Source organism: Heterodontus francisci, chromosome 23 (assembly GCF_036365525.1).
Source record: "Heterodontus francisci isolate sHetFra1 chromosome 23, sHetFra1.hap1, whole genome shotgun sequence".
Taxonomy (NCBI): Eukaryota; Metazoa; Chordata; class Chondrichthyes; order Heterodontiformes; family Heterodontidae; genus Heterodontus; species Heterodontus francisci.
In genome coordinates this window covers 5,842,675-5,870,404 of record NC_090393.1, presented here as the reverse complement: position 1 = coordinate 5,870,404, position 27,730 = coordinate 5,842,675, and the positions used below count along the sequence as shown (strand labels likewise).

The window sequence follows — 27,730 nt, the reverse complement described above, 5'->3', positions numbered from 1 at the left end:
TTCTTTCTCCGAAAGTGGGTGTCATTGGCAAGGCTGGAATTTATTGCCCATTCCTAAGTTGCAAGTTAAGAGTCAACCACGTTGGTGTGGGACTGGAGTCACATATAGGCCCAGACCTGGCAAGGACGGCAGCTTTACTTCCCTAAACGACATTAGTGAACCAGTTGGGCTTTTGTGGTCACTTTTACTGATCCCAGATTTTTATTTCCAGATCTTTTTAAAAACTGAATTCAAATTCTCAAATTGCTGAGGAGGGATTTGAACTCATGCGCTCTGGATTACTAGTCTAGTAACACAGATAAAAAGAAAGCAGTACTTTTGAAGAGTGGTCGTTTGTATAATGAAGGACATGTAGCAGGTAATTTGCACCCAGCAAACTCCCACAAACTGCAATGAGATAACTGACCAGATTGTCTGTTTCAGGTGTTGGCTGAGGGTTAAATGTTGGTCAGAACACATAATCAATATGCTACCACATCTAGGCTCCCCTGGTTCCAAATCAACAGGTCAATTCAGCAGCTTCAACCAACTTACGGAGTTTTATTCCCTGTCTCTGTTTTTGCTCTAAAAGCTGTCTATGAGGCCCCGTGGAGTGATCAACTACACTTCTTGGAAGCCGGCACATCCATGAGCTGGGCAGTTATGAATCTTTTGATTTCAAAGTTTCCAAAGGGCCCATTCCCCCTGCAACCCAGGGAAATCCTTCTTCCCCTACCCACTGAGGTGGGCACCATCAATGGCATTGCAGCCCGAGTTCAACTTGAGGCAGGGTGAGGGGCACAGCCATGGCTTTCTGCTCGAGGTAAAAGATCCCACAAGCATTATTTCGAAGAAGAGCAGGGGAGTTCTCCATGGTGCCCTGACCAATATTTATCCCTGAATTAACACCACCAAAATCAGATTATCTGCTCATTTATTTCATTGCTGTTAATGGGATCTTGCTGTGTGCGAATTGGCTGCTGCATTTCCTATATTGTACTTTAAGAAATAATACTTCCTTGACTGTAAAGCACTTTGGGAAATGCTGAGGCTGTGAAAGGCGCTACAGAAACGCAAGTTCTATCAGATTTTTCTTTCCTGTGTCACTTCAAATGAAAACATCCTTTCATATAATACAAAAATAACTTGCATTCATATGGCACCTTTAACATATTAAAACATCTCAAGGTGCTTCACAGGAGTGTTATCAAACAGAATTTGACACTGAGCCACATAAGGAGATATTAGAAAGGCTAAATACTGCAGCTGCTGGAAATCCAAAATAAAAACAGAAAATGCTGGAAAGACCCAGCAGGTCAGAACCTCTGATGAAAAGTCATCTAACTGAAATGTTAACTCTGCTTCTCTCTCCACAGATGCTGCCAGACCTGCTGAGTATTTCCAGCACTTACTGTTTTTATTATTGTAAAAGCGATATTAAGACAGGTGACCAAATGCTTGGTCAAAGAGGTCGGTTTTACGGTGCGAATTAAAGGAGGAGAGAGGTGAAGAGGTTTAGGGAGGGAATTCCAGAGCTTAGGGCCCAGGCAGCTGAAGGCACGGCCGCCAATGGTGGAGCGATGGAAATTGGGAATGAGCAAGAGGCCAGAATTAGAGAAGTGTAGCAATGTCAGAGGGTTATAGGGATGAAGGAGATTACAGAGATAGTGAGGGGGTGAGGCCATTGAGGGGTTTGAACAGAGGAACAGGATTAGGCCATTCAGCCCATCGAGCCTCCTCCACCATTCAATACGATCATGGCTGATCATCCATTTCAATCTCTTTTTCTCACACTATCCCCATCCATTTATGTCATTGGTATTTAGAAATCTGTCAATCTCTGCTTTAAACATACTCAATGACCGAGCTTCCACAGCCCTCTGGGGTAGAAAATTCCAAAGATTCAAACTCTCTGGGTAAAGATCGGTCCTAAGTGGCTTCCCCCAATTTTGAAATTGTGTCCCCTGGTTCTAGACTCCCCAACCAGGGAAAACATCTTACCTGCATCTACCCAGTCTATCCCTTTAAATGTTTCAATGAGATCACTTCTCATTCTTCGAAACTCTAGAGAATACAGCCTAGTTTCATCAATCTCTCTTCATAGGACAGTCCCGCCATCCTGGGAACAAGTCTGGTGAACCTTCGTTGCACTCCCTCTATGGCAATAATATCCTTCCTAAGGTAAGGGGACGAAAACTACACAGTACTCCAGGTGTGATCTAACCAAGCAAGACTTCACTACTCCTGTACTCAAATCCTCTTGCGATAAAGACTAACATACCATTAGCCTTCCTAATTGCTTGCTGCACCTGCATGTTAGCTTTCAGTGACTTATTGACAAGGACACCCAGGTCCCTTTGTACATCTACACTTTCTAATCTCTTACCATTTAAGAAATACTCTGTACATCTATTCCTCTTACCGAAGTGGATAATCTCACATTTTTCCACATTATAATCCATCTGCCACATTCCTGCCCACTCACTAAGTCTGTCCAAATCCCCTTGAAGCTGCTTTGCATCTTTCTCACAACACACATTCCCATTTAGTTTTGTGTCATCCGCGAAGTTGGAAATGTTACATTTGGTCCCAACATCCAAAAAATTGATATATATTGTGAACAGCTGGGGCCCAAGTACTGATCCTTGAGGTACCCCACTAGTCACAGCCTGCCAACGCAAGAATGACATTGAAAACAAGGATGAGAATTTTAAAAGTGAGGTGTTGCTAGACCAGGAACCAATGTAGGTCAGCGAGCACAGGGGTGATGGGTGAATGGGTGAGATTCAGGATATGGGCAGCAGAGTTTTGGATGATCTCAAGTTTTTGTAGGGTGGAAGATGAGAGGCCAGAATATCCTTGTACAACCGTCCGGAACCATTTAACACTTATTGCTGGACAAAAAATAAACGGAATAGAAAATCAGGCGAGGTTTGACATGGGCAGCTGCTGCACCATCACCTGTGCTTCCATCTGAGGACAGAAGTTAAAATGACCCCGTCAGCTCAAATTTGTTTGAAGATTCTATTTGTCGGCATGTGTGGCTTTAAATACAGTAGAAAAATCTTTTATGCACCTCCATAAGAGTTTCTTCTGGCAATTCTGGGGCTTCGAACGTCACCATTGCCTCCATGTTTGTTGCGATGGTATCTGGGTACGTGTACCTGAGACTCGGTGGTCCTTCATATGGTGCAGGAGAAGATTCTGCACTGGGACCCACCGGGGAGCACTGGAAAACACGACCACTGCTGGAGCCCACAGAGCTCATCGAACTGGAGGAGCCAACTGTAAAAGGACAAAAAAAAAACAAAAAGTACAGAGAAGTTTCAAATCCAGTGGCTCCACCTCAAACCTCAGGCCAACAGTGGGGCCATTGACTGCGTTGGAGTATCATCAGTAAACAAAGGCTTTAGTCTCTCTACTGAATCGCCAATTGGATATCTTTCACTTTATTTTACTAAAGACATGCAGCAGACTTGGCTTGAGTGACAACTCTTAATCCAACTGTTGCCTTGAGATTAAATCAGGCTGCCTTTCCTTCTTCTTGCTTGAATTATGTTTTTAAATTTATCAACATAAAAGATCTTCCTGTATAAATACAAGACGTTTGGCAAAGATCGGGAGGGTTTTTTATTTAAAACTCACTCTTGGAATGTGGGCGTCGCTGGTCAGGCCAGCATTTATTGCCCATCCCTAATTACCCTCGAGAAGGTGGTGGTGAGCTGCCTTCTTGAACCGTTGCAGTCCATGTGGGGTAGGTACACCCACAGTGCTGTTAGGAAGGGAGTTCCAGGATTCTGACCCAGTGACAGTGAAGGAACGGCGATATAGTTCCAAGTCAGGATGGTGTGTGACTTGGAGAGGAACTTGGTGGTGGTGTTCCCATGCATTTTCTGCCTTTGTCCTTCTCGGTGGTCACAAGACTGGAAGGTGTTGTCAGAGGAGCCTTGGTGCGTTGCTGCAGTGCATCTTGTAGATGGTACACACTGCTGCCACTGTGTGCCGGTGGTGGAGAGAGTGAATGTTTAAGGTGGTGGATGGGGTGCCCATCAAGCAGGCTGCATTGATTTGAACTTAAATTCAGTTAATTTATAACCAACAGCTGGGTCCAGTCCTCCTGACTCATGAGTGTTAAAGTCAGCAGTTAGTTCTGGTCATGACAGCAACCAGGAGATAAATCAAAGCTCCCAGACCTTCACAATGCATTCTATTGACATTGCGTGTTAAATGTTAATCTGGTGAAGGATTGCGTAGTCAGTTGAGGGTGAAGTTGCTGACAACCCTCATTTTCAAAGGGATTCCCAAAGGAGACTCAAAACACTGAAGTGGAGTTCTGGATTAAAAAAAAAAGTGAGATGCAAACAAAGCGTAAACATAGATGGAATACAGTTACTGCAAACATACCCATCCTGAAAAGAGAGCAGCTCTCACATCCCTCGGGGAATCTTACCAGGCACCAGAATGACAGAGGGTCTCAAAGGGTTAAATTATGAGGACTGGTTACATAAACACAGTTTGTATTCCTTGGAGTTTAGAAGGTTGAGAGATATTTATCATTGGATAAATACTTGGCTGGGAAAAGTTTATCGAGCTTTGGGTGAAGAGCAGGGGTGTGCGACTAATAGGATAGCTCTTTCAAAGAGGCAGCACAGGCACGATAGGCCGACTGGCCTCCTTCTCACCTATAAGATTCTATGGTTCAATCTCCATGGTAACTGGCTGATTGTTGTAAAACCATAACTAATGTCCTACAGGGAAGAGAACCAGCTCAATCTAATGGAGATTACCAAGATTCTGACAGGTTTAGATAAGGTAGACAGAACAAAGCTGTTCCCATTAGCTGATGCTACAAGGACTGGGTTTTGGGCAAGAGATACAGGGGGCTGTGAGGAAGAACTTTTTTACGCAGTGAGTGGTAATGACCTGGAACTCGCTGCCTATGAGGGTGGTGGAAGCGGAGGCGATGAATGATTTGTAAAGGAAATTGGATGGGCACTTCAGAGATATAAACTTGCAGAGCTACAGGGATAGAGTGGGGGAATGGGACTGACTGGACTGGGCCTACAGGTGACCCTAGTCCCTCGCCAGTGTTGCCCACATGCGAAGAACAAATGGAAAAAAAACGATGCCTTTGGTCTTTCACGTCCATCCTAACAGGCTGATGTTTAACGTTTGACTGGAAGAAGGCTAATTTACAGTAATTCTGTCAAAGAATGCACCATCACCAGGGGAGATCACATCTGTACCTTTCTGGGATACAAATGGAGTTTTCTGCTGACCTGTTAATATTGAGGCTATTTGATGCACAGTGTAGGGGTTGCCAACTCCTCACGATCGCTCTGGAGTCTCCAGGCATTAAAGATTAATCACCGGGAAACTGTTGCCAGGGAGAAAAATTACAGGGACGTTAAAACACAATTGTGTTTTATTTCCCTATTTTCTTTGATCACTTTTCTTGAATAGTTTAAAAAGTATTGGAGATGGGAAGAAACTGCCATTCGACTGACATTCAAGAATCATCCAATCAGGTTAATAGAGGGTCTGTGCGCTTTCTGATTGGCTGTGGGAAGGCGGGGCACCGTGAGGATTGACATGTTGTGCAGCCAATGGCAGGAGAGTGGGGGCTGGGCCTGTTGGAGGCAGAGGACATGTAACGAAATGTCCAGGTATACGTCCAACTAGAGTTGGCAACTACACCACTGTTTCTGTGACCCAAAGATAACAACCCATTCATTGATCACAAAAGACTCAATCCTTCTCCCAAATTTGAGGGTGAACAAAATAAATTAGCGGTGACTGTACCTGAAAACATTCTTGTTCTGCCAGAGTGGGAAGGGGTGTCACTAGGAGGAGACCCAACCGTAAAGATCACTGGTGCAGGACTGCTGGAGAAGGCCACACCAACTCCTGGAGACGAATACCCTCCATGAGCAAAATTGGGAGCTGGGGAAGAGAGAAAAAAATACAGAAAATAAACTCATCGGAAAGTCAGAAATTTCCTGCAACACCGCAGCACTGCTGAGTAAAAGGTAATGGGAATGACTCCCAGAAACTGGCACAGTAAACCCAACAGAGGTGAAAATTATCGGTGCCAGTACATAGGAACAGGAGTAGGCCATTCAGCCCCTCGACTCTCTTCTGTCATTCAACTGGGTTAACAACAACTTGCATTTATATTTACATAGCGGCCTCAGCATAGTAAAAACATCCTCAGGTGCATAACAAGACCGTTATCAAACAGAATGTGACATTGAACCACATATGGAGATATTAGGACAGGTCAAAGCTTGGTTTAAGTAGCATCTTAAAAGAGGGTAGAGAGGTTCAGGAAGGGAATTCCAGAGCTTAGTCCCAGGCGGATGAAGGTACGGTCGCCAATGGTGGAGTGATTAAAATTGGGGGATGCGCAAGAGGCCAGAATTAGAGGATCATAGCCAATTTACTCGCTTTTGCTCCAGATGTCTTGATACCCCTACCCAACAAAAAAATCAGCCTTGAAAGCTTCTACTGATTCCCATCAGCCAGAGGCTTTTGCGGCGGGGGTGGGGGGGGGAGCAAGTTCCAGATTTTCATGATTATTTATGACTTCACTGGAGCAGAAGATCGGGTGCATTATAACACGAGCAGCTGATTCACCTGTTTCGTGTGACTGGCAAAGATCAATTTCACCGTCCCCCCCCCCACCGCCCTGGTGAGTGCAATCACTCCCACTAACCCTCAATATCGATGAAAGGGCCTGCACACGACCAGCTGATGGATCCTGCCTGGCTTTAAAAGCTTATTCCTGAGGCCCCTGAAAGTCTCGTTCTTCACAAATGAAGTCTTTGTTTGTAATTATGGGACAAAAGGTCAAACAGCCAAACCATTAATCTGTCTTTTCTTCTCTAACGTTGCTGATTAAGCTGTTGTATATTACCAGCATTTTCTGTTTTCCTTTCCAAATCTGCTGCCATCGCCCTTTCACCCTGAGGAGGTGGTGGAAGCAGATTCAATAGTAACTTTCAAAAAGGAATTGGATAAATACTTGAAGGGGAGAAATTTATAGGCTCTGGGGTGCAGTAGGGAGGGGGCTTATTTGGATAGCTCTTTCAAAGTGCTGGCACAGACACAATGGGCCGAATGGGCACCCTCTGCGCTGTACAATTCTACTCTTTGCAGTTTTTTTTTTACAGCGCAGTGACTTGTCCCAGAGCAGTCACTGCAGTTTTGAAATCTGCCAGGCAGCAGCGTTTATACACTGCTGGCCTCCCGTGAGACAAAGATTGCAGGAGCTCCATCCAGGAGAGGGTTCTGCACATTTGCTGTCTTGTGCATGGAAGGTGAAGAGTGAAGCTGGCTCACTGAAAATCCACAAACATTTGCCAAGGATTGCTGTAACTGTGAGGGGGCGGGGAGTCTGTTCCGAACATATAAAAAATAGATGGTCTTATGAGGAAAGGAGCCACATTACAAGGGCATTATCCCGGGTGTGAGGGGGCGAACGAGTTCACAGCAGACACAGGTATGTCTGGTCAGACCTGGATTAGCTCAGGTACCACTGGAGCTTTCAACATCAATTAAAAGATTATCTGGGTCATTATCACATTGCTGTTTGCGGTAGCTTGCTGTGCACAAATTGGCTGTCGTGTTTTCTGCATTGCAACAACAACATGATTTATGGAGCGCCTCTAATGTAGTAAAACATTCCAAGGTACTTCACATGAGCGTTATCTAACAAAATTTGACCCCGAGTCACATGAGGAGATATTCAGACAGGTGACCAAAAACGGGTCAAAGAGACAGGTTTTAAGCATCGTTGTAAAGGAGGAGAGAGAGGTAGAGGGGGAGAGGTTTAGGGAGAGAATTCCAGAGCTTATGGCCCAGGTAGCTGAAGGCACAGACGCCAATGACTACACTTCAAAAGTACTTAATTGTCAGTAACACACTTCGGAACACCCTGAGGTCCTGAAAGGTGCTATAGAAATGCAGGACTTCTTTTTCCTTTTTAATGTTCCTCCTGGAGTTTGCATACAGGCAAAGTGCACTGAGGGCAAGTGGGCCTTGTGTTCCTGTGTCCCACGGATGCCAGCGCCAGAATGACAACACATTGGACACCCACCAATCATAACTGAAGACCTCTGCTCCAGAAAAAGCAAAGCTGGAGTGGCACAGTGGTGCAGTGGTTCGCACTGCAGCCTCACAGCTCCAGTGACCCAGGTTCAGTTCTGGGTACTGCCTGTGTGGTGTTTGCAAGTTCTCCCTGTGACCATGTGGGTTTCTGACGGGTGCTCTGGTTTTCTCCCAAAGACTTGCAGGTTGATAGGTTAATTGGCCATTGTAAATTGCCCCTAGTGTAGGTAGGTGGTAGGAGAACTGAGGGAATATGGGATTAATGTAGGATTAGTATAAATGGGTGGTTGATGGTTGGCACAGACTCAGTGGGCCGAAGGGCCTGTTTCAGTGCTGTATCTCTCTCTATGAGTGATGGCAAGGGGAGGGGTCAGTTGTGGGGTTGAGGGATAATCATAACAGCAGAAAAAGCCACTGAAAACAATTAACAATCTGCAGGGAAGAAGCCACTGAACAGAGGTAAAAGCATCTTGCCAACACTGAGAAAATGTAAGAAATCTAAACTGTGCTCTTTCTTTGTGAGTTTTCATTGCCCTCCAGTCCACTCTGTACCAAAGTGAGAATGCCTAATGAGAAAAAGCACCAATTCTTACCAGTCTTTCTGTGTGTGTGTGTATGAGTGACTGAAAGTGAGGTGTGTGAGTGTGTAATTTGCTGGTCGTTGGGAAAGCTAATTTAAATTTTTATAAAATCCACAGTGTTTTAACCTTGGAGAAATGGAACAGAAGCCAAAATACTGAGACCAGCGACAAAACACTGGGAGTGGGAGATGTCAGATCACAACGTTAATGAGACAGTTTCAGTCAGCACAAAGGGCACTTTCAAACTGACACTCAGCACTGCACAACAATGGCTTGCATTTATAAAGTGCCTTTAATGTATAAAACGTCCCGGACGCTTCACAGGAGCGTAACCAGACAAAAATTGACAGAAAGCTACATAAGAAACTATTGGGCCGGGTGATGTAAAAGCTTGGTGAACGAGGTAGGTTTTAAAGGAGGAGAGAGGGGTAGAGAGGAGGAGGGATTTAGGGAGTGAATTCCAGAGCTTAAGGCCTCAGTGGATGAAGGCATGACCAAGAACAGGTAAGCATTTTAATGCATGTTGTGTCCCCCAACATCAAAGTTACAACTCGCACCCTAAATTAAAAGGGATGCCTCGGCCAGCCTCCTTTAAGCTGGTTGTTCGGAACTCTCTACCTGTTACATCCATCGGCTTCTCGGCGTTTAGGCTGTCATTGCTGACTGCTTCTGAGATGGGTCCTCCAAATGCCGCCATCAGCAGGAGATCCGACAGTTTGCCAGCGCTGAGTGATCTGCAGATTGAGCAGATAATTTGTAAGCAGATGGAATACAAGAAACACAACTCTTACAGGATGATTAATAATCCCTTCCTTATCCTTCACACAGATTCATTAAAATGTATTCAGTAATTCAGTAATAAGTCAAAGAATGAACTTCAGTAATCCACTGCTTCAAAAACATTTGTAATTTAATATTTCATTCAGTATAGTGCACATTTAACACCATGCTTGAAACATAACTTTTATTTTTTATTTAGAGATACAGCACTGAAACAGGCCCTTCGGCCCACCAAGTCTGTGCTGACCAACAATCACCCATTTATACTAACCCTAGAGTAATCCCATATTCCCTACCACCTACCTACACCAGGGGCAATTTACAATGGCCAATTTACCTCCCACCTGCAAGTCTTTGGCAGTGGGAGGAAACCGGAGCACCCGGCGAAAACCCACGCGGTCACAGGGAGAACTTGCAAACTTCACACAGACAGTACCCAGAATCGAACCTGGGTCGCTGGAGCTGTGAGGCTGCGATGCTAACCACTGCGCCACTGTGCCGCCCCACTGTACACAACTTAATCACAGGAACAGTTGCACTCACCTACTTAGTTTTGCCAGCAAAGTTCCAACTAAGTCAAATATTGTACCTCTTACATCATAGAATCACAGAATAGTACAGCACAGAAGGAGGCCATTTGGCTCATCGAGTCTGTGCTGGGTCTTTCGAAGAGCAATCCAGTTAGTCCCACTCCTCCACTCTTTCTCTATATCCCTGCAATGTTTCACCATCAAGTATTTATCCAATTCCCTTTTAAAGGCTACAATTGAATCATTCTCCAACACCCTATCAAACAGTGCATTCCAAATCCTAACCACTCGTTACATAAAACGCATTCTCTCATGCTGTCTCTGGTTCTTTTGCCAATCACTTTGAATCAGTGTCTTCTGGTTATCGTCCATTCAGCCATTTGAGACAGTTTCTCTTTATTTATTCGACCTAAACTCCTTATGAATTTAAACACCTCCATTAAATCTCCTCTTAGCCTTCTCTAAGGAGATCAACCACAGCTTCTCCAATCTATCCACTGTTGCTAAATTATCAGACTGCTTATCTGGCATTCAGTACTGGATGAGCAAAAATTTCCTCCAATTAAATATTGGGAAGACTGAAGCCATTGTTTTCAGTCCCCGCTCCAAACTCCCTTCCTTAGCTAGCGAATCCAATCCTCTCTGGCAAAAATCTGAGATTAAGCCAGTCTGTTCGCAACCTCGGTGTCACATTTGACCCTGAGAGGAACGTCTGACTCATATCCGCTCCATCATTAAGACCGGCTATTTCCACCACTGTAACATCGCTTGACTTTGCCCCTGTTCAGCTCACCTGTTGCTGAAACCCTTATTCATGCCTTCATTACCTCTGCAATTGACTATTCTAACACACTCCTGGCTGGTCTCCCACATTCTACTCTCTGTAAATTTCAGATCATCTAAAACTCTGCTGCCCATGTCTTAACTCGCACTAAGTCCCATTCACCTATCACCCCTGTGCTTGCTGACCTACATTGGCTCCCAGTCAAGCAACGTTTTGGTTTTAAAATTCTCGAATTTTTCGAATCCCTTCATGGCCTGGTCCCTCCCTATCTCTGTAACCTCCTCCAGCCCCACAACCCTCTGAGATATCTGCACTCCTCTAATTCTGGCCTCTTGTGCATTGCCGATACTAATCACTCCGCAATTGGTGGCCGTGCCTTCAGTTGCCTAGGCCCCAAGCTATGGAATACCGTCCCTAAACCTCTCGGCCTCTCCACCTCACTTTCCTCCTTTAAGGCACTCCTTAAAACCTACCTCTTTGACCAAGTTTTTACATCTCCTTACCTGGCTCAGTGTCATACTTTGTTTTTTAATGCTCCTGTAAAGCACCTTGGGATGTTTTAAAACGTTAAAGACACGTTATCAATATAGATTGTTGTTGCTGTAACTATACAATTACCCTAAATCTGATAGAGGTCTTTAAGATTATGAAAAGGTTCAATAGGGTGGACGTAGAGAAGATGTTTCAAAAACTAAGGGCATAAATATAAGACAGTCACTAATAAATTCATTAAAGAATTCAGGAGAAACTTCTTTACCCAGAGAGTGGTGAGAATGTGGAACTCGCTCCCACAGGGAGTGGTTCAGGTGAATAGTCTCGATACATTTAAGGGGAAGCTGGATAAACACATGAGGGAGAAAGGAATAGTAGGATATGCTGATATGAAGAAGGGTACGAAGAGGTTTGTGTGCAGCAAAATCACCGGTACAGATCTGCGGGGCTGAATGATACATTTCTTTGTTGTACAATCTATGGAATTCTATGTAAGGTATTGATCCTCATCGATGTGTGAAGAACAGCATCAGTCATGAACTCTCATATTACCAGATTGTACCTACATGTTGTGGCTTAAGAACGATTATGGCTTTTTAGTGATGTTGAAAAGTTGCTTGTTAGGGTTAATTTGTGAACTGCTCATCACCTGCCAAATGGTCCCTTGATGTCATCGACAGGCTTCAGTGTGAGGTCGATGTGCTGGTTCTGGAGGGGGCTTAGATTTGGCACAGTCCTGTTGCGAGCTGAGGCCACCGTGAGGCCCTGCTGAGCAAGCAGCATAACAAGATTTTGAGAGCTGGGTGCCTCAGGGAATTCGAAAGGTGAGTACACCTGAGAAAACAAAATTGGGAGTTTATTCTTTCTTCAAATTTGTTTTTTTTAAGAATAAATGCATGGTTCTACTTTCTACTAAAATCACAAATTTTCAAAACTTCACAATAAATTTACGGGGCTGAATTTTATCAGCCCGTCGTGTGTCCCAATGACTGCATATATTGTAGATGTTACAAATCGCTCCATGGCCTCACCCCCTCCCTATCTCTGTAACCTCCTGTCAGGCAAACCCTCCCACCTGCCAAGTCTGAGGCACACATGAACATTAAAACCTAAAATTGCAAGCCCCTGACTGGAAAGACATTTGCATAGTAACAGACAGTGTTGAATCAAGGGAAAAAGGACCATGACGTGACACATTCAACCAACAATGGACTTTTGATTACTAGACGTTGAAGGTGGGGGAGATAGCATTCCAGGTTGACTGCTATGATAGCAGAATCCACAAACATAGAACAAGTGGTCAGACCAGTTTTAGTCACAACAGACTGACTGTTGGAGTTTTGAATTTGAACTTCCAACAAGGAATTTGAAATCAGAAAGCACTTTTCTCCTTGACTAAGAAGACCTCTCTCCTGTCTGCTCTCATCTCACTATCACCAGTTTTCGAAACCATTGAAGACATGTGAACCTCAAAGAGAGAAAAGTCTCCTATGTTGAACAAGGTTTAAGAAGAATAATGGGCCCCAACGAAAAGTAAGAGCTGCCTACAATCAAAGACTCTACAGCGAGCTGGAACCACAGAAACAGTAACCAGAAATCCCCTTCAGAGACTGCCTCAAACCTTGCATTTTATTTTCCTTCTGCTCTTTTCTACGGATTAGAGTTTAAGTTTAAGGTTTAATCAATTTCACTTTTCTCCTTTAAACAGAAGAAAGCCTGTTTATGCTCATTTCTTTGCCTTATAATTGGAAAGCTGTGAACAAGGATTCACAAAGGGGGAGGTGAAAACACAGTGTATTTAAAAATAATACCCTGTTACAATAAGACCAGGTGAAGACAGTAACAGACCCCTAGACACCTTTCTCACCTGGTCGTAACCCCAAAACCCTCCGAGATCTCTGCGCTCCTCCAATTCTGACCTCTTGAGCATTCCTGATTTTAATCGCTCCACCATTGGTGGCTGTGCCTTCAGCTGCCTGAGCCCTAGGCTCTGGAGTTTCCTTCCTAAACCTCTCCGCCTCTCTCTCCTCCTTTAAGACATACCTTAAAACCTACCTCTTTGACCAAGCTTTTGGTCACCGATTCTAATATCTCCTATGTGACTCATATTCTGATTGACAATCATTCCTATGAAGCACCTTGGGATGTTTTACTACATTAAATGGGCTATAGAAATCAAGATGTTGTTGTTGAAAAAAAGCCACCTGATTGACAGCCAAGAACCATCGAATTGGATAATGTCCAATTGGCATGAGAAGGCGGGGCATCACTAGAATGGACATGTTGGGTGAGCAATGGTGAGTGTATGGGAGTGGGGTATTTGGAGGCAAACGATCATGCGATGAAACCTCCAGAAATATGTCTAACTAGAGGTTATGGCAGCATAGTGGTTATGTTGCTGGACTAATAAGTCAGAGGCCTGAACTAATAATCTGATGATATGAGTTCAAATCCCACCAGAGCAGCTGGAGAATTCAAATAATAAACTAAATCTGGAGTAAAGATTTAGTAATTGTAAAGATTTACAATGGATAATTGTAAATATATACCTGGTTCAATAATGCCATGTAATTGGTAGAAGGATTAGAGGGGACAAGAGGAAACATTTTTTCACCCAGAGGGTGATGGGTGTCTGGAATTCACTGCCCGGATCGGTGGTGGAGGCAGAAACCCTCAACTCATTTAAGAGGTACCTGGACCTGCACCTGAAGTGCTGTAACCTGCAAGGCTACGGACCAGGTGCTGGAAGTTGGGATTAGATTGAGAGGCTAGTTTTTTCAGCTGGCGCAGACACGGTGGGCCGAATGGCCTCTTTCTGTGCCGTAACCGTTCTACGTGAAGGAAATCTGCCATCATTACCCGATCTGGCCTACATGTGACTCCAGACCCAGAGCAATGTGGTTGCCTCTTAGCTGCCCTCAGTTGTATGAAAAAAACTGTTCTGACAATGTCAAATAAGCACCGCATGGACTTCAATGGTTCGAGAAGGTGGCTCACCATCACCTTCTCAAGGGGCAATTAAGGATGGATAATGCCCACATCCTGTGAATGAATAAAAAATGTAATGCCAACCCCATCTCCCACTCTTGCTGTAGTTTGTCATCTGCACCTTCACACCCTGTTCCTTGTGTTCCCCACAGCTACCCCCGCAGATCTCCTTTGCTCCCACCTCTCACCAGTCTAATGCCCACTCACTGTGGTTGCCAACCCTCCAGGATTGCCCTGGAGTCTCCAGGAATTAAATATTAATCTCCTAGGTGCTACTGAAAGCAACCCACGAGAAAGAAAAATCATTGGGGGATGAAAAAGCAATTGTCTGTGCTTTTTTTGTCATCTTCATTGAACACTTTTGATGATTTGCTGACCGTTAAGATATATCGCCTCTGATTCAGAAGCTTGTGGGCTTAAACCCCACTCCAGAGACTTGAGCACGAAATTGAGGTGCAGGAGCAGGGGAGCTCTCCCCAGTGTCCTGGGGACAATGGTTATTCCTCAAACAACATCACGAAAACAGATCATCTGGTCATTATCTCATTGCTGTTTGTGGGATCTTGCTGTGCACAAATTGTCTATCTCATTTCCTACATTCTAACAGTGACCACATTTCACAAGTAGTTAATTGGCTGTAAAGTGCTTTGGGACATTCTGAGATTGGGAACGGCGCTATATGAAGGCGTTACTTCGCAAGGATGGACATGTCAGGTGACCAATGGCATGGCAGCTGGAGGTGGGAAGTCATGTGATGAAACATCGCGGAATATGTCCAACCATGTTTAGTGACCGTACCAGCCACAGTTACATGTGACCACTCGCACTGGAAGCTCTGGTACCTCCTTGTCCAGATAACTCTCTGCTCAGGTTAATCCGCACTGGTTGCCCACAGCCTCATTCAGAGCCACTCCCTCCCAGTCCACATCAAAGGTCCTACTGGTAGTTCAGCCCCACAAGGTGTGTCAGCTGAAGTCTTATTAATTGACCAGCCCGAGGAGCACTGAATTCTAGAGATGCTGGCACTGTAAGAGTTACATCTTTAACCCAGAGCTCTGTATTAAGTGTACTAAGCATCACCTAATCCACATCTAGCTAATTTGACCTAATTCCATCCATTTAAATATTTAGAAGTTCTCTCTGTTCTAATCCATTCCCATTTTGACAATATTCAGTTAGTTGAGGGAAACGTGATCGAGTTTGTTGAGGCAGAACCCCTCCCCCAGCCCGATTTCCATCACATTGAGATGGGAACACAATGAGCTGCAAGAGGCGGGAACACTGGGGACGGAACGGTCACTCAGTCACCATTCCCTAGTTCCTTAAATGTCGGCGGTAGTGAGTCATTGACTGGAGCTTGGAGACAGGTAACGTGTGTGGCTTCTTGGCTGCAAGAGGGGTGCAACATAGTGAGAAAGGGAAGGGAATGGAGGAAAAGAGGAAGAGGAGGGGAAGGCAGGAAAGGATAGAATGGACAGTAGGTAAGGGAGAGAAGGGACTGAAGGGAAGGGAGGGGAGAGAGGGAGGAGAGGCAAGATTGGGAGCGGAAAGAGGGGAAAAGAAGAAAGGGAAGAGAGGGAAGGGAAGGAAGGATGGGAGGGAAGGAAGAAAAAAATATTGCAATTATGTAATGTCTTCTATGGCCTCAGGATTTCCCATCACAGTCAATGAAGTACAGTCATTGATGTAATGTAGGATCAGTCATGCCTCATTTACAAAAACATGAATTTGGCACACATTTTGGACACAAAATCAGGGACGAACCTTGACCTCTCAATCAGTTACCGGGAGAACAGAGTTTCAAACCTGCGTGGGGTGTGAGATTCTGTGCAAGCAAAAAGTCAGCCATTACAAATAGGTCCCACAGAGTTTCTACATTGTTTGTATAGGATTACAGAAAGTATTCCAATATAACCCAAAACCACACGTTAAACAAGTCAATGATCTGGTATTTCATATTCCCTTGAATATAGAATATTAAGGGGTTGATTTAATAGAGGTGTTTAAGATGATTAAAGGATTAGATACAGTAGATAGAGAGAAACTATTTCCTCTTGTCGGGGGAGTCCAGAACAAGGGGGCAGAACCTTAAAATTAGAGCCAGGCCGTTCAGGGGTGATGTCTGGAAGCACTTCTTCACACAAAGGATAGTGGGAATCTGGAACTGTCTCCCCCAAAAAGCTGTTGAGACTGGGGGCTGGATTTTCAAAACAGGGGTGGGAGACAGAAGTCAGGACAATCACTCATAGGGATTTTCACAGAGGCGCCCTCTTAATTGGCATAGACAGGTTCCCTGTCCAATTAAGGGCAGTGGGCGGGCTCTAGAAGCTGGAGGGCCAATCAGAGGCCTCCCAGCTTGAGAGCAGCAGCCGGCTGTGATGGTAGGTAAGGAACTGAGAGGGCGCTTCAACATGGTGGCACCTTCTCACCAACTTTGTTAAAACTTTAATTAAAAATATGATTCTTGCAGTCAGGCCACCACTGCAGGGGCAGTGGCAGGGGAACCACCCACTACAGGGCAGCAAGTAGTTGCATTCTCACCCAGGCAGACAGGGAGGGCCTCTAGGCCTGTCTAGAGTGCTGGGCCCCCAGCCCTTCAGCCCCTTAAATTGACCCCTGCTGATGCAGGAAACTGGAGGCCAACTGGAAAATTCCAGTTGGCTTCCTGTAATTGGACTTAGCAAGGCTCTTAATGAGCCTAATTGACTACCTGCTGATGGAATGGTATCGGGAAACTGGTACGCTGGCTGGTGCCAGTATTCTCGGGCCCCATCTGCCTCTAGTTCAGCCCCCAGCGGGGCCCAAAAATTCAGCCCTGGGAGTCAATGGAAAATTTCAAACTGAGATTGATAGATTTTTGTTAGGTAAGGGTATTATGGGTTACAGAACCAAGGTGTGTAAATAGTGTTAAGATACAGATCAATTATGATCTGACTGAACAGTGGAGCAGGTTCAAGGGGCTGAATGGCCTCCTCCTCCTCTTATGGTATTTTCTCATTAAAGGAGAGCATCATTAATTCGGGCAAACACTGTCCGTATAAAATGCTTCCTTTCGTATGCTTGTTACACATTTTGCATCTGCCTTAGATCTTCTCTTGGGTTCAGTGGTGCTGGTCATTCCCGTACATGGACCCCGTGTTTCTTATTTTCAGGAGTTAGCCAGTATTGCCCAATATCTCGTTATGTGATTGCGTTACCTCCTGGAGCATGTTTGCAGGCGGTTATTGCATAGAAAATGAAACACTGCCTCTAGTTAGTGTGTAAGGATGCTTCTGCTGGTATCTTCAGATGTAAAACTTTTTGATGTTCATTGTATGAATGCATTTCATTTAGAAAAACTGCCTGGCCATTGGGCTCTACTGATTCAAACCATAGCAAAGCCGGTAACTCAGTGCAGCAATCTGTGCTGGTACTTTTCCCCACAAGTTCCAGTGCCAAGAATATGGAAGAGAGTAAATAAAGTGATACAGGCAACTCTTAATGTTACAAGGAATGCCGAATGGTATTTAACTTAGAGAGGTGGAGTATTACAGAAATGAGCAGCACTGATCTACATGTGCATACACCCGACAGGGATAGAACTGAAGATTGTGGAAAAGAGAATGGTTTTGGTGTTTTGGTGCATAACTCTGACAGTTCACAACCATTGCCGTGAAGCTCAATCCAAAGCAAATAGGTTACTGGACAGCATTCACTGCACTGCCCAATGTATTTACTGTAGAGCAGCATAAACTCAGGGATGATTCAACTAAAGTCTATGAAATAATGACGAGGTTAGATTGTGTCCATACTGACAAGTTACTTCAATTAGATAGTTGTGGGGGGCGGGGGATCAGGAGTTACACTGAGAAGTTACGCAAGGGTAAAACTGACATCACCAAAAACAGGTTATCTGGTCATCATCTCTTTGCTAATTGTGGGATCTTGCTGTGCCACAATTAGCTGCCGCATTTCCTACATTGTAACAGTGACGACGCTTCTCAGGCACATTGTTGGTTGTAAAGCGCTTTGGGATGTCTTTGAGGTGGTGAAAGATGCTACAGAAATGCAAGTGTTTCTTTCTTTGTCTAATATTTTAGTCAAGTCAAGTGGCAAAATAGAGTTTCCCAATCGAGTGAAGGAAGAGTTACCTTTGTTGGAGAACCCACGATCGTTGGGAGTGAGCTTCTCTGAATTAACTCAGAGAGTTTGGGAGAGGATCTCATCTGTCTGCAAGGCTGCAGTGCAGGCACCTGCAGCGGCTGGTTATGTTGAGTGTGTGCCGTGTACGTCACCATGGGCTCTGAATAGTGCTTCCTTATCTTCTGCCGACACTGATGTGCATCCGAGAGATTAGGAGCGCTGTGCAGTCTGGAGCCCAATCCATGCTGGTGTGGTTCTGGCAGCAAAACGGCTGTTTTCGATATAGAACTCCATTAGCACTGGTCAAAACTGTCCACAGTTATCACAGTATCATGGCAACAGTAACATAGTAGCTTAGTAACATGGGCGATGTTTCAGACTGTAGACCTTTAGGTCACCTATTCTACCCTAGCAAGTCACCCATCAGGTTATTGCTGTGATTCTGAAAGTAATAGTCCTTTATTCCCATTTGTAACAGGAGCTCATTCACTCCTTTTTTAAAAAACCCTGTTATAGTTTTCTAACAACTCTTAGTCTGCTTCAAGCTTCTGCCATGTTCTTAGTAAAATAAACTATTTGCCTAAATTTCTATTTACTTTTGATACCCTTAACTTTAACCTGTGACCCCCCTAGTGTTCAAACACTGTGCCCAAACTTCCCTTAATTCTCCATAGCTTAAAAAGCTTAAAGGCCTCTACTAAATCCTCTCTTATGTTCCTCTCTTCCAAAGAGTAAAGTGCCAGAGTGGGCAATCTTTGCTCAAAGCAAGCCTTCTGTACAATTTCCATCCACCATCTATTTCTAGGTTCACCTCTCCCCCTCTCTAACACCCTTACTCCTAGCTCTTGGGAGAATTCCCCCCTTCTCTGAGCTACTTTTGCACCCCCCCCCCCCTTATAAATCACTTGCTTCACCCTCTCTCCAGCCTACCAAGAACTCATGGGGGAATAGCTCTTCTTTCCTCCCCCACCTGACCTCTTGTGGACACTCTCGCCCGCTACTTCAGCCAGGCTGACCGGACGTTCAGTCTCAATTAGGGCCATTCCCGTTCCTCTGGTGGACAGTGCTCATCCCACTCGCTCCTCCTCCCTTTCAAACACAAAGTCTCAAACTGACCGCAGAATCCCCCACCCAGCACGATGACTGAGAGGAAATAATATTCAGCCAATGAGGTGTGAATGCCCGCCAGGAGTGGCAGTGACCGTGCTGACTTTATGCAATAGGCTTGAAACTTCACACCAAACCTTTGTAGTCCACAGTTCAGGCCAATCCGTCTGGCACTAGAGAACAATGAGACGTGTATTTGAGAGCCCCCCCCTTACCTGGAGGTGTGTGCCTAACCCGTGTCTCCGATCCAATTGGAGAAGTACTGGCAAACTGGCCTGGCTGTTCGGGAATTGTGCCAACTTCAAAACAGAAAAAGAAAACATTTCCAGTGTAATGAGTGTTGAGTACAAGTGCTCAGTGAAACCAGAAAAACACCAATAAATATTTTAGTTGGCAAGCCATCACAGTTCTCCATGTTTAATTGATGGAGTTGTGTAATCATTAATTTTTTTTAATGGCTCTGTTGAGGTGTACTGGGTGGGTTGTGTCATGCAGAGTGAAGTACAGTACTGGAATACACAATATGACCCACATGATCATGTTAGTAACTCTCATTGCAGAACTAGGGACTTTATTGAAAGTTCAAATCGAAGCCCTGATAGACACACACGCTTCTGCATAGGGTTCCCAACATGTTAATTGCTCATGTCACGGCTCATTATACAATACTTTGGACTGGATTCTAACTCATGGCCTACCTTGTGGTGATGGGAAATAAGGCTTTGAACTTCCAGAAGATAATCTTCGAAATGTGGTGAGCCCCTGTTCTCCATGACGTGGAGGGGAAGGCCCTGTTTTGTTAAAACCCAGGGGGCTGGTGGTGCTGGATCTTCTAATTGCACCTGACCTGAAGGATAAGCAGATGCACCTCAAGTCAAGCCAGGAAATAAACAGCCTTTGTCTTTCTTTAGACTTTGAATTCTGAAGAATCGTTCTAATTAGAGCAGAGGTTCCTGCAGCTCGTAATTCCAGTGAACAGAAAAGAAAATCAGCATGGGTAGATGATGAGGGTCCCTGCTCGAATTTTTTATTGAAACTATCAGCAAGATGTATTTATCGAATCACAGAACACAGAAGGAGGCCATTCGGCCCATCAGACCTGTGCCAGCTCTTTGAAAGGGCTATCCAATTAGTCCCCACTCCCCTGCTCTTTCCCCACAGTCCTGGAAATTTGCCCCCTCAAGTATTTATCCAATTCCCTTTGAAAGTTCCTATTGAATCTGCTTCCACCGCCCTTTCAGGCAGCGCGTTCCAGATCACAACAACTTGTGTTAAAAGAATTCTCCCCGTAACCAATGCAGGTTTTAATAAACATTTGGACAAATAGAGCACCAACTGATATTGTCTTTAGAAAGTGGTCATTTAAACCCATAAAAGGGGAGTCATTCATTTCACTGTTCATTGGTCTGTGAGATAACTTAACATCACCAAAATAGCAAATTCTGTGTCACAACTGTTAATGCAAGCATTGTGTCAGTGTTTATGTCCAATGATTTAAGCATCATTCTGCAAAGCAATAATTTCCATTTACCAAGGTAACATTCCTCTGCTTCCAGGCAACTTGAATCATTCTGAAATTTGCACATCACTCTTTTCAATAATTTATCTAATTTCTTAACGTTTCTTCAACTAAATGATTCATAAAGACTTTCCTGAGGGTCGGGGAAATGGTAGTTAAGGGCTGGTCTCTTTGAGTGTGGGTAGCTCCAAACTGAGATGCCTGCCCAGGGAATTTAGAACCGATTTGGCCAACACAGCTTTGGAGCGGGTGCAAGGGAAATTTCCCAAAACGGTTTGAGGGATAAGGGAGTGTCTGGAGAAGCTGGGATTGTTCTCCCTAGAGCTCAGAAGGTTAAGGGAAGATTTTAATAGAAAAGTTCAATATTATGAGGGGTTTTGATAGAGCAGATAGGAAGAAACTGTTTCCAGTGGCACAGGCCACAGATTTAAGATAATTGGCAAAAGAACCAGAGGGGGAGATGAGGAGAAACAATTTTTACACAGCAAGTTGTGATCCGGAATGCACTGCCTGAAAGGGCAGTAGAAGCAGATTCAATAGTACCTTTCAAAAGAGAATTGGATAAATACTCGAAGAGAAAAATTTGCAGGGCTTTGTGGAAAAAGTAGGGGAGTGGGACTAATTGGAGAACTCTTTCAAAGAGCCAGCATAGGCAGGATGGGCCGAATGGCCTCTTTCTGTGCTGCATTTTTATGTGAACCCTCTGTGACATTGTTGTGATCTGGCACCTGAAGCTGGAAGGACTGCAGAGTCATAGTCATCACAGCATAGAAGGAGGCCATTCAGTCCATTGAGTTCATGCTAGCTCTCTGTCGAGCAATCCAGTCAGTACCATTCCCCCCACTCTATCCCCTGCATGTTTATTTCCCTCACATGCCCATCCAATTTCCTTTGGAAATCATTCATCGTCTCCGCTTCCACCACCCTCGCCGACAGCAAATTTCAGGTGTCAACTGATCACTGAGTCCTACTACCATCTTCTCAGGACTACTAGAGAACGGGAATAAATGCCAGCCTGCACATGACTTAAATTAAAAGCCAACCAGCCCGGCTCATTAATGGGATGTCAGAGGGGTAGTCCTTGTCACTGGGGGCTTCGATTCCTCCCACTCGGTCCCACTTGCAAACCAACAGCCCAGCAAACAGTGTGGTACTTTGGCAAGCTGTCTGACTCTCAAACATGTTGCTGGCCTCTAGACACCCTTTGACTTCGTCTGCTACAAGATTCATCTTTTAACATTCCTGCCCAGTCCACCAGGGGACACGTGACTGGTAGCCCAGGGTAGGCCTCCAATGTGGGTGCAAGGCCGTGTAGTAGGTGGAACATATTGCGTAGTGCAACACATAGCCCACGTACAACCAACGTTCCCTTAACAAACAGACCATGCATAACAACCAGAAAAGAGTCAGCATTGTTGGTCTCTCCCTTTAGTTTTCCCTGCCAATCACTGTCCACTTTCTCCTAGTACTCTGCCAAAGCAGGGCTGTAAGGTGGTAAATAGTCATCTGCACCTCCTGGGCAATAATCCCAGGGGCCAGACTGCACACCCTTGATAGAACCTCCTTGATTTCCATTCCATTTCCATTCCAGTCATTTCCAATGCAATGAAAATCAAGTGGGTTCTGTAATGGAGTGATTGTTACCGAGACAATGAAGATGAAAATCTACCCCCTCCCTTCTTGGTGCCAATGTGTCATTGCTCTTTGTTATTTTAGTAACCTCTCCCCTGCCTTGGTAAGTGTATTGGAAAGGAGTATTGCTCTAATTTTTCTATGATGCCAATTGACTGTCAGATTGAAAATGAATTTGGATTGAAGCATTGGGAACTGGTTGGATGTAACTGTGGCCCAACCAACTCACAGGAAAGACAAACCTTGGTGAACCGCAGTGCTTTGCAGTCTGGAGATTCTGCTCTATTCGCTGGTAATTGAGAACCTGTGTAGGAACAGGGATAGGAATGGTGTCTCCATAGGTGCTGACGGATTCCTGACTCGGCCGGCTGCAAGACATAGAAGACCTCATATCACAAGGTGTTTACACAACATAACCTTCCAGGAATAGATGCAACAGGAGCTTCTTCACAGTCATGATGCACACATAGTTACAGGAATTCCTGCAGTTTACATGAGAGATTGAGTAGACTAGATCTACATTCCCTGGAGTTTAGAAGAACGAAAGATGATTGCACTGAAATATATAAAATTTTGAGAGGGTTTGACAGGTTTGATGCTGAGAGGGTGTTTCCTCCTGGATGGAGAGTCTAGAACACAGGGGCATGGTTTCAGGGTAAGGGGTCGGCCATTTTGGACTGAGATGAAGAGAAATTTCTTCATTCAGGGTGTTGTGAATCTTTGGAATTCTCTACCCCAGAGAGCTGTAGATGCTCAGTCATTGAGTATATTCAAGACAGAGGTTGATAGATTTTCGGGTACTAAGGGAATTAACGATTCTGGGAATACTGTGGGAAAGTGGAGTTGAGGTAGAAGATTAGCCATGAGGTCCTAAAAGCAGAATATAGGGAGCTAGGAAGTAAGTTGAAAAGTAGGACCTCAAAGGGAGTGATCTCAGGATTACTACCAGTGCCACGTGCTAGTCAGAGTAGAAATAGCAGGATATATCGGATGAATATGTAGCTGAAGAGATGGTGTGAGGGGGAGGGTTTTAGATTCCTGGGGCATTGGGACCAGTTCTGGGGGAGGTGGAACCAGTGTTACACCTGGGCAGGACCGGGACCGATGTCCTAGGGGAAGTATTTGCGAGAATGGTTGGGGTGGGTTTAAACTAAAATGGCAGGGGGATGGAAACCTTTGCAAGGAGTCAGAGGAGGGGGGATCAAAGACAAGAACAAAAGACAGTAAGAGGAATAAGATAAGTGATAGGCAGAGAAATCAAGGGCCAGAATCAAACAGGGCCATAGTGAAAAATAGTGGGAAGGGGACAAGTAATGTTAAAAAGACAAGCCTTCAGGCTTTGTGCCTTAACACGCAGAGGACTCGCAACAAAGTGGATGAATTAATTGCACAAATAGATGTAAATGGATATGATATAGTTGGGATTATGGAGACATGGCTGCAAGGTGACCAGGGATGGGAAATAAACATAAATAAAAACAAGAAATGCTGGAAATACTCAGCTGATCTGGCAGTATCTGTGGAGAGAGAAGCAGAGTTAACGTTTCAGGTCAGTGACCCTTCTTCAGAACTCTGATGAAGGGTCACTGACCTGAAACGTTAACTCTGCTTCTCTCTCCACAGATACTGTCAGAACTGCTGAGTATTTCCAGCATTTCTTGTTTTTATTTCAGATTCCAGCATCCACAGTATTTTGCTTTTATTATATGGGAAATAAACATCCAGGGATATTCAGTATTTAGGAAAGACAGACAAAAAGCAAAAGGTGGTGGAGTTGCATTGCTGGTTAAAGAGGAAATTAACGCAATAGTGAGGAAAGATATTAGCTCTGATGATGTAGAATCTCTATGCGTAGAGCTGAGAAACACTAAGATGCAAAAAATGTTAGTGGGGGTTTTATATAGGCTCCTAAACTGCAGTGGTGATGTTGGGAATGGCATTAAACAGGAAATTAGAGACGCATGCGATAAAGGAACATCTGTAATTATGGGTGACTTTAATCTGCATATAGATTGGGCAAATCAAATTCGTCACAAAAATACGTACAGGAGGAATTCTTGGAGTGTATACGGGATGGTTTTCTGGACCAATACGTTGAGGAACCAGCTAGAGAACAGGCCATCCTAGACTGGGTATTGTGTAATGAGAGAGGAATAATTGACAATTTAGTGGTGCGAGACCCCTTGGGGACGAGCGACCATAATATGATAGAATTCTTCATCAAGATGGAGAGTGACGTAGTTGATTCTGAGACTAGGGTACTGAATCTTAGTAAAGAAAACTACGAAGGTATGAGGCGCGAGTTGGCCATGACGGATTGGGAAACGTTACTTAAAGGGATGACGGTGGATAGGCAATGGCAAACATTTAAAGAGCACATGGATGAACTGCAACAATTGTTTATCCCTGTCTGGTGTAAAAATAAAACAGGAGATAGCATTAGATCCAAGGAAGAGGCATATAAATTTGCCAGGAAAAACAACAGACCTGAGGATTAGGAGCAGTTTAGAATTCAGCAAAGGAGGACCAAGGGATTGATTAAGAAGGGGAAAATAGAGCGTGAGAGCAAGCTTGCGGGAACATAAAAACTGACTGTAAAAGTTTCTATAGATATATGAAGAGGAAATGATTGGTGAAGACAAATGTAGATCCCTTACAGTCAGAAACAGAGGAATTTATTATGGGGAACAAAGAAATGGCTGACCAACTAAATGCATACTTTGGTTCTGTCTTCACAAAGGAGGACACAAATATCATACCAGAAATGTTGGGGAACACAGGGCTTAGTGAGAGAGGAACTGAAGGAAATCAGTATTAGTAGAGAAATGGTATTGGGGAAATTGATGGAACTGAAGGCTGATAAATCCCCAGGGCCTGATGGTATGCATCCCAGAGTACTTAAGGAAGTGGCCCTAGAAATAGTGGATACATTGGTGGTCATTTTCCAAGATTCTATAGACTCTGGAACAGTTCCTACAGATTGGAGATTGGAGGGAAGCTAATGTAACCCCACTATTTAAAAAGGGAGGTAGAGAGAAAGCAGGGAATTATAGACCAGTCAGCCTGATGTCAGTAGTGGGGAATATTCTGCAGTCCATTATCAAAGATTTTATAGCAGAGCACTTGGAGAACAGTGGTAGAATCGGGCAGAAACAGCATGGATTTACGAAAGGGAAATCATGTTTGACAAATCTACTAGAATTCTTCGAGGATGTAACCAGTAGAGTTTATGAGGGGGAGCCAGTGGATGTGGTTTATTTGGACTTTCAGAAGGCTTTCGACTAAGTCCCCCATAAGAGATTAGCGTGTAAAATTAAAGCGCATGGGATTGGGGGTAGTGTACTGCGATGGATAGAAAATTGGTTGGCGGACAGGAAACAAAGAGTAGGGATAAATGGGTCTTTTTCTGAATGGCAGGCAGTGACTAGTGGGGTACCGCAGGGATTGGTGCAAGGACCCCAGCTATTCACAATATACATTATTGATTTAGATGAGGGAACTAAATGTAATATCTCCAAATTTGCAGATGATACAAAACTGGGTGGGGGGGTGAGTTGTGAGGAGGATGCAGAGAGGCTTCAGGGTGAGTGAGTGGGCTAATGCATGGCAGATGCAGTATAATGTGGATAAATGTGAGGTTATCCACTTTGGTGGCAAAAACAGGAAGGCAGATTATTATCTGAAAGGCTATAAACTGAGAGAGAGGAATATGCAGCGAGACCTGGGTGTTCTCGTACACCAGTCGCTGAAGGTAAGCATTCAGGTGCAATAGGCAGTAAAAAAGGCAAATGGTATGTTGGCCTTCATAGCAAGAGGATTCAAGTACAGGAGCAGGGATGTCTTGCTGCAATTATACAGGGCCGTGGTGAGGCCACACCTGGAATATCGTGCGCAGTTTTCGTCTCCTTATCTGAGGAAGGATGTTCCTGCTATAGAGGGAGTGCAGCGAAAGTTTACCAGACTGATTCCTGGGATGGTGGGACTGACGTATGAGGAGAAATGGAGTCGGTTAGGATTATATTCACTGGAGTTCAGAAGAATGAAGGGGGTTCTCATAGAAACCTATAAAATTCTAACAGGACTTGACAGGGTAGATGCAGGAAGGATGTTCCCGATGGTGGGGGAGTCCAGAACCAGGGGTCATAGTCTAAGGATACGGGGTAAACCTTTCAGGACTGAGATAAGGAGAAATTTCTTCACCCAGAGAGTGGTGAGCCTGTGGAATTCGCTACCAAAGAAAGCAGTTGAGGCCAAAACATTGTATGTTTTCATAAAGAGCTGGATATAGCTCTTAGGTCTAAAGGGATCAAAGAGTATGGGGAGAAGGCGGGAACAGGTTGCTGAGTTGGATGATCAGCCATGATCATAATGAATGGCGCAGCAGGCTCGAAGGGCCGAGTGGCCTACTCCTGCTCTTATTTTCTATGTTTCTATGATCTTAGTGAATGGTGGAGCAGGCTTAAAGAGCCCATATGACCTACTGCAGCTCCTATTTCTTATGTTCTTATGTTCAAAGTGAGCCCAGCAAGTGGAGATCAGAGCTCCAGCTCAGAATTCTGGACTGACCTCCAGCAGGACACTCATGTCAGGTGGGCATGGGTGTCCCCTTCCCTCACCAGATGGTTTGCGAGAGGCCAGACCTAAACCCCCATCAGCTGGGGTAAAAGGGCCATGGAAGGAGCATTCATGTTGTGGCCTATCAGACTGTTAATTAGCCTGTGAATCCATCCACTACTCTACACTGCTCTCCAAGGGAAAAGAACGAAGACATGAAAACAACAACGGGATATGACCAGTGTCAGACATGAGCAACTGATCTTCAGGAGAAACTCTGCAGACAGTGAGAGAAAGCGATGACTCACAAACAGCCTCAATTGGCAAATCACAATAACACTTAAGACCAGGCAACAGATACATTGTCAAGGAATCCCATTACCCTACCATCCCATCTTGTGTTAGAAATAGTAAACTTAGAGAGCTCCAGAGAAGGGCTGGGTTCAAAAGAAAGACTTGCAATTATAAAATGCCTTTCTCAACCTCAAAGTGCTTTACAGCCAATGAAATGCAGCAATGAAGTGTAGTCACTGTTGTAATGCAGGAACTGCAG

At 44.5% G+C, this 27,730-nt stretch overlaps 1 protein-coding gene across 6 annotated transcripts in view; it reads right to left on the bottom strand.

Annotated features, from left to right (window-relative positions):
- Window positions 1-27,730, bottom strand: part of ulk1b (unc-51 like autophagy activating kinase 1) — a 112,231-nt gene that overhangs the window by 16,657 nt on the left and 67,844 nt on the right. For all 6 annotated transcript variants that reach the window (XM_068054594.1, XM_068054596.1, XM_068054595.1 and 3 more), the window contains exons 16-23: window positions 22,866-22,991; window positions 20,171-20,319; window positions 19,688-19,771; window positions 18,374-18,636; window positions 11,905-12,089; window positions 9,288-9,403; window positions 5,782-5,922; window positions 3,056-3,264 (exon numbers count right to left, since the gene is read on the bottom strand). In XM_068054594.1, the coding sequence (XP_067910695.1) occupies window positions 3,056-3,264; window positions 5,782-5,922; window positions 9,288-9,403; window positions 11,905-12,089; window positions 18,374-18,636; window positions 19,688-19,771; window positions 20,171-20,319; window positions 22,866-22,991 (1,273 nt within the window). The remainder of the gene's footprint in view (window positions 1-3,055; window positions 3,265-5,781; window positions 5,923-9,287; window positions 9,404-11,904; window positions 12,090-18,373; window positions 18,637-19,687; window positions 19,772-20,170; window positions 20,320-22,865; window positions 22,992-27,730) is intronic.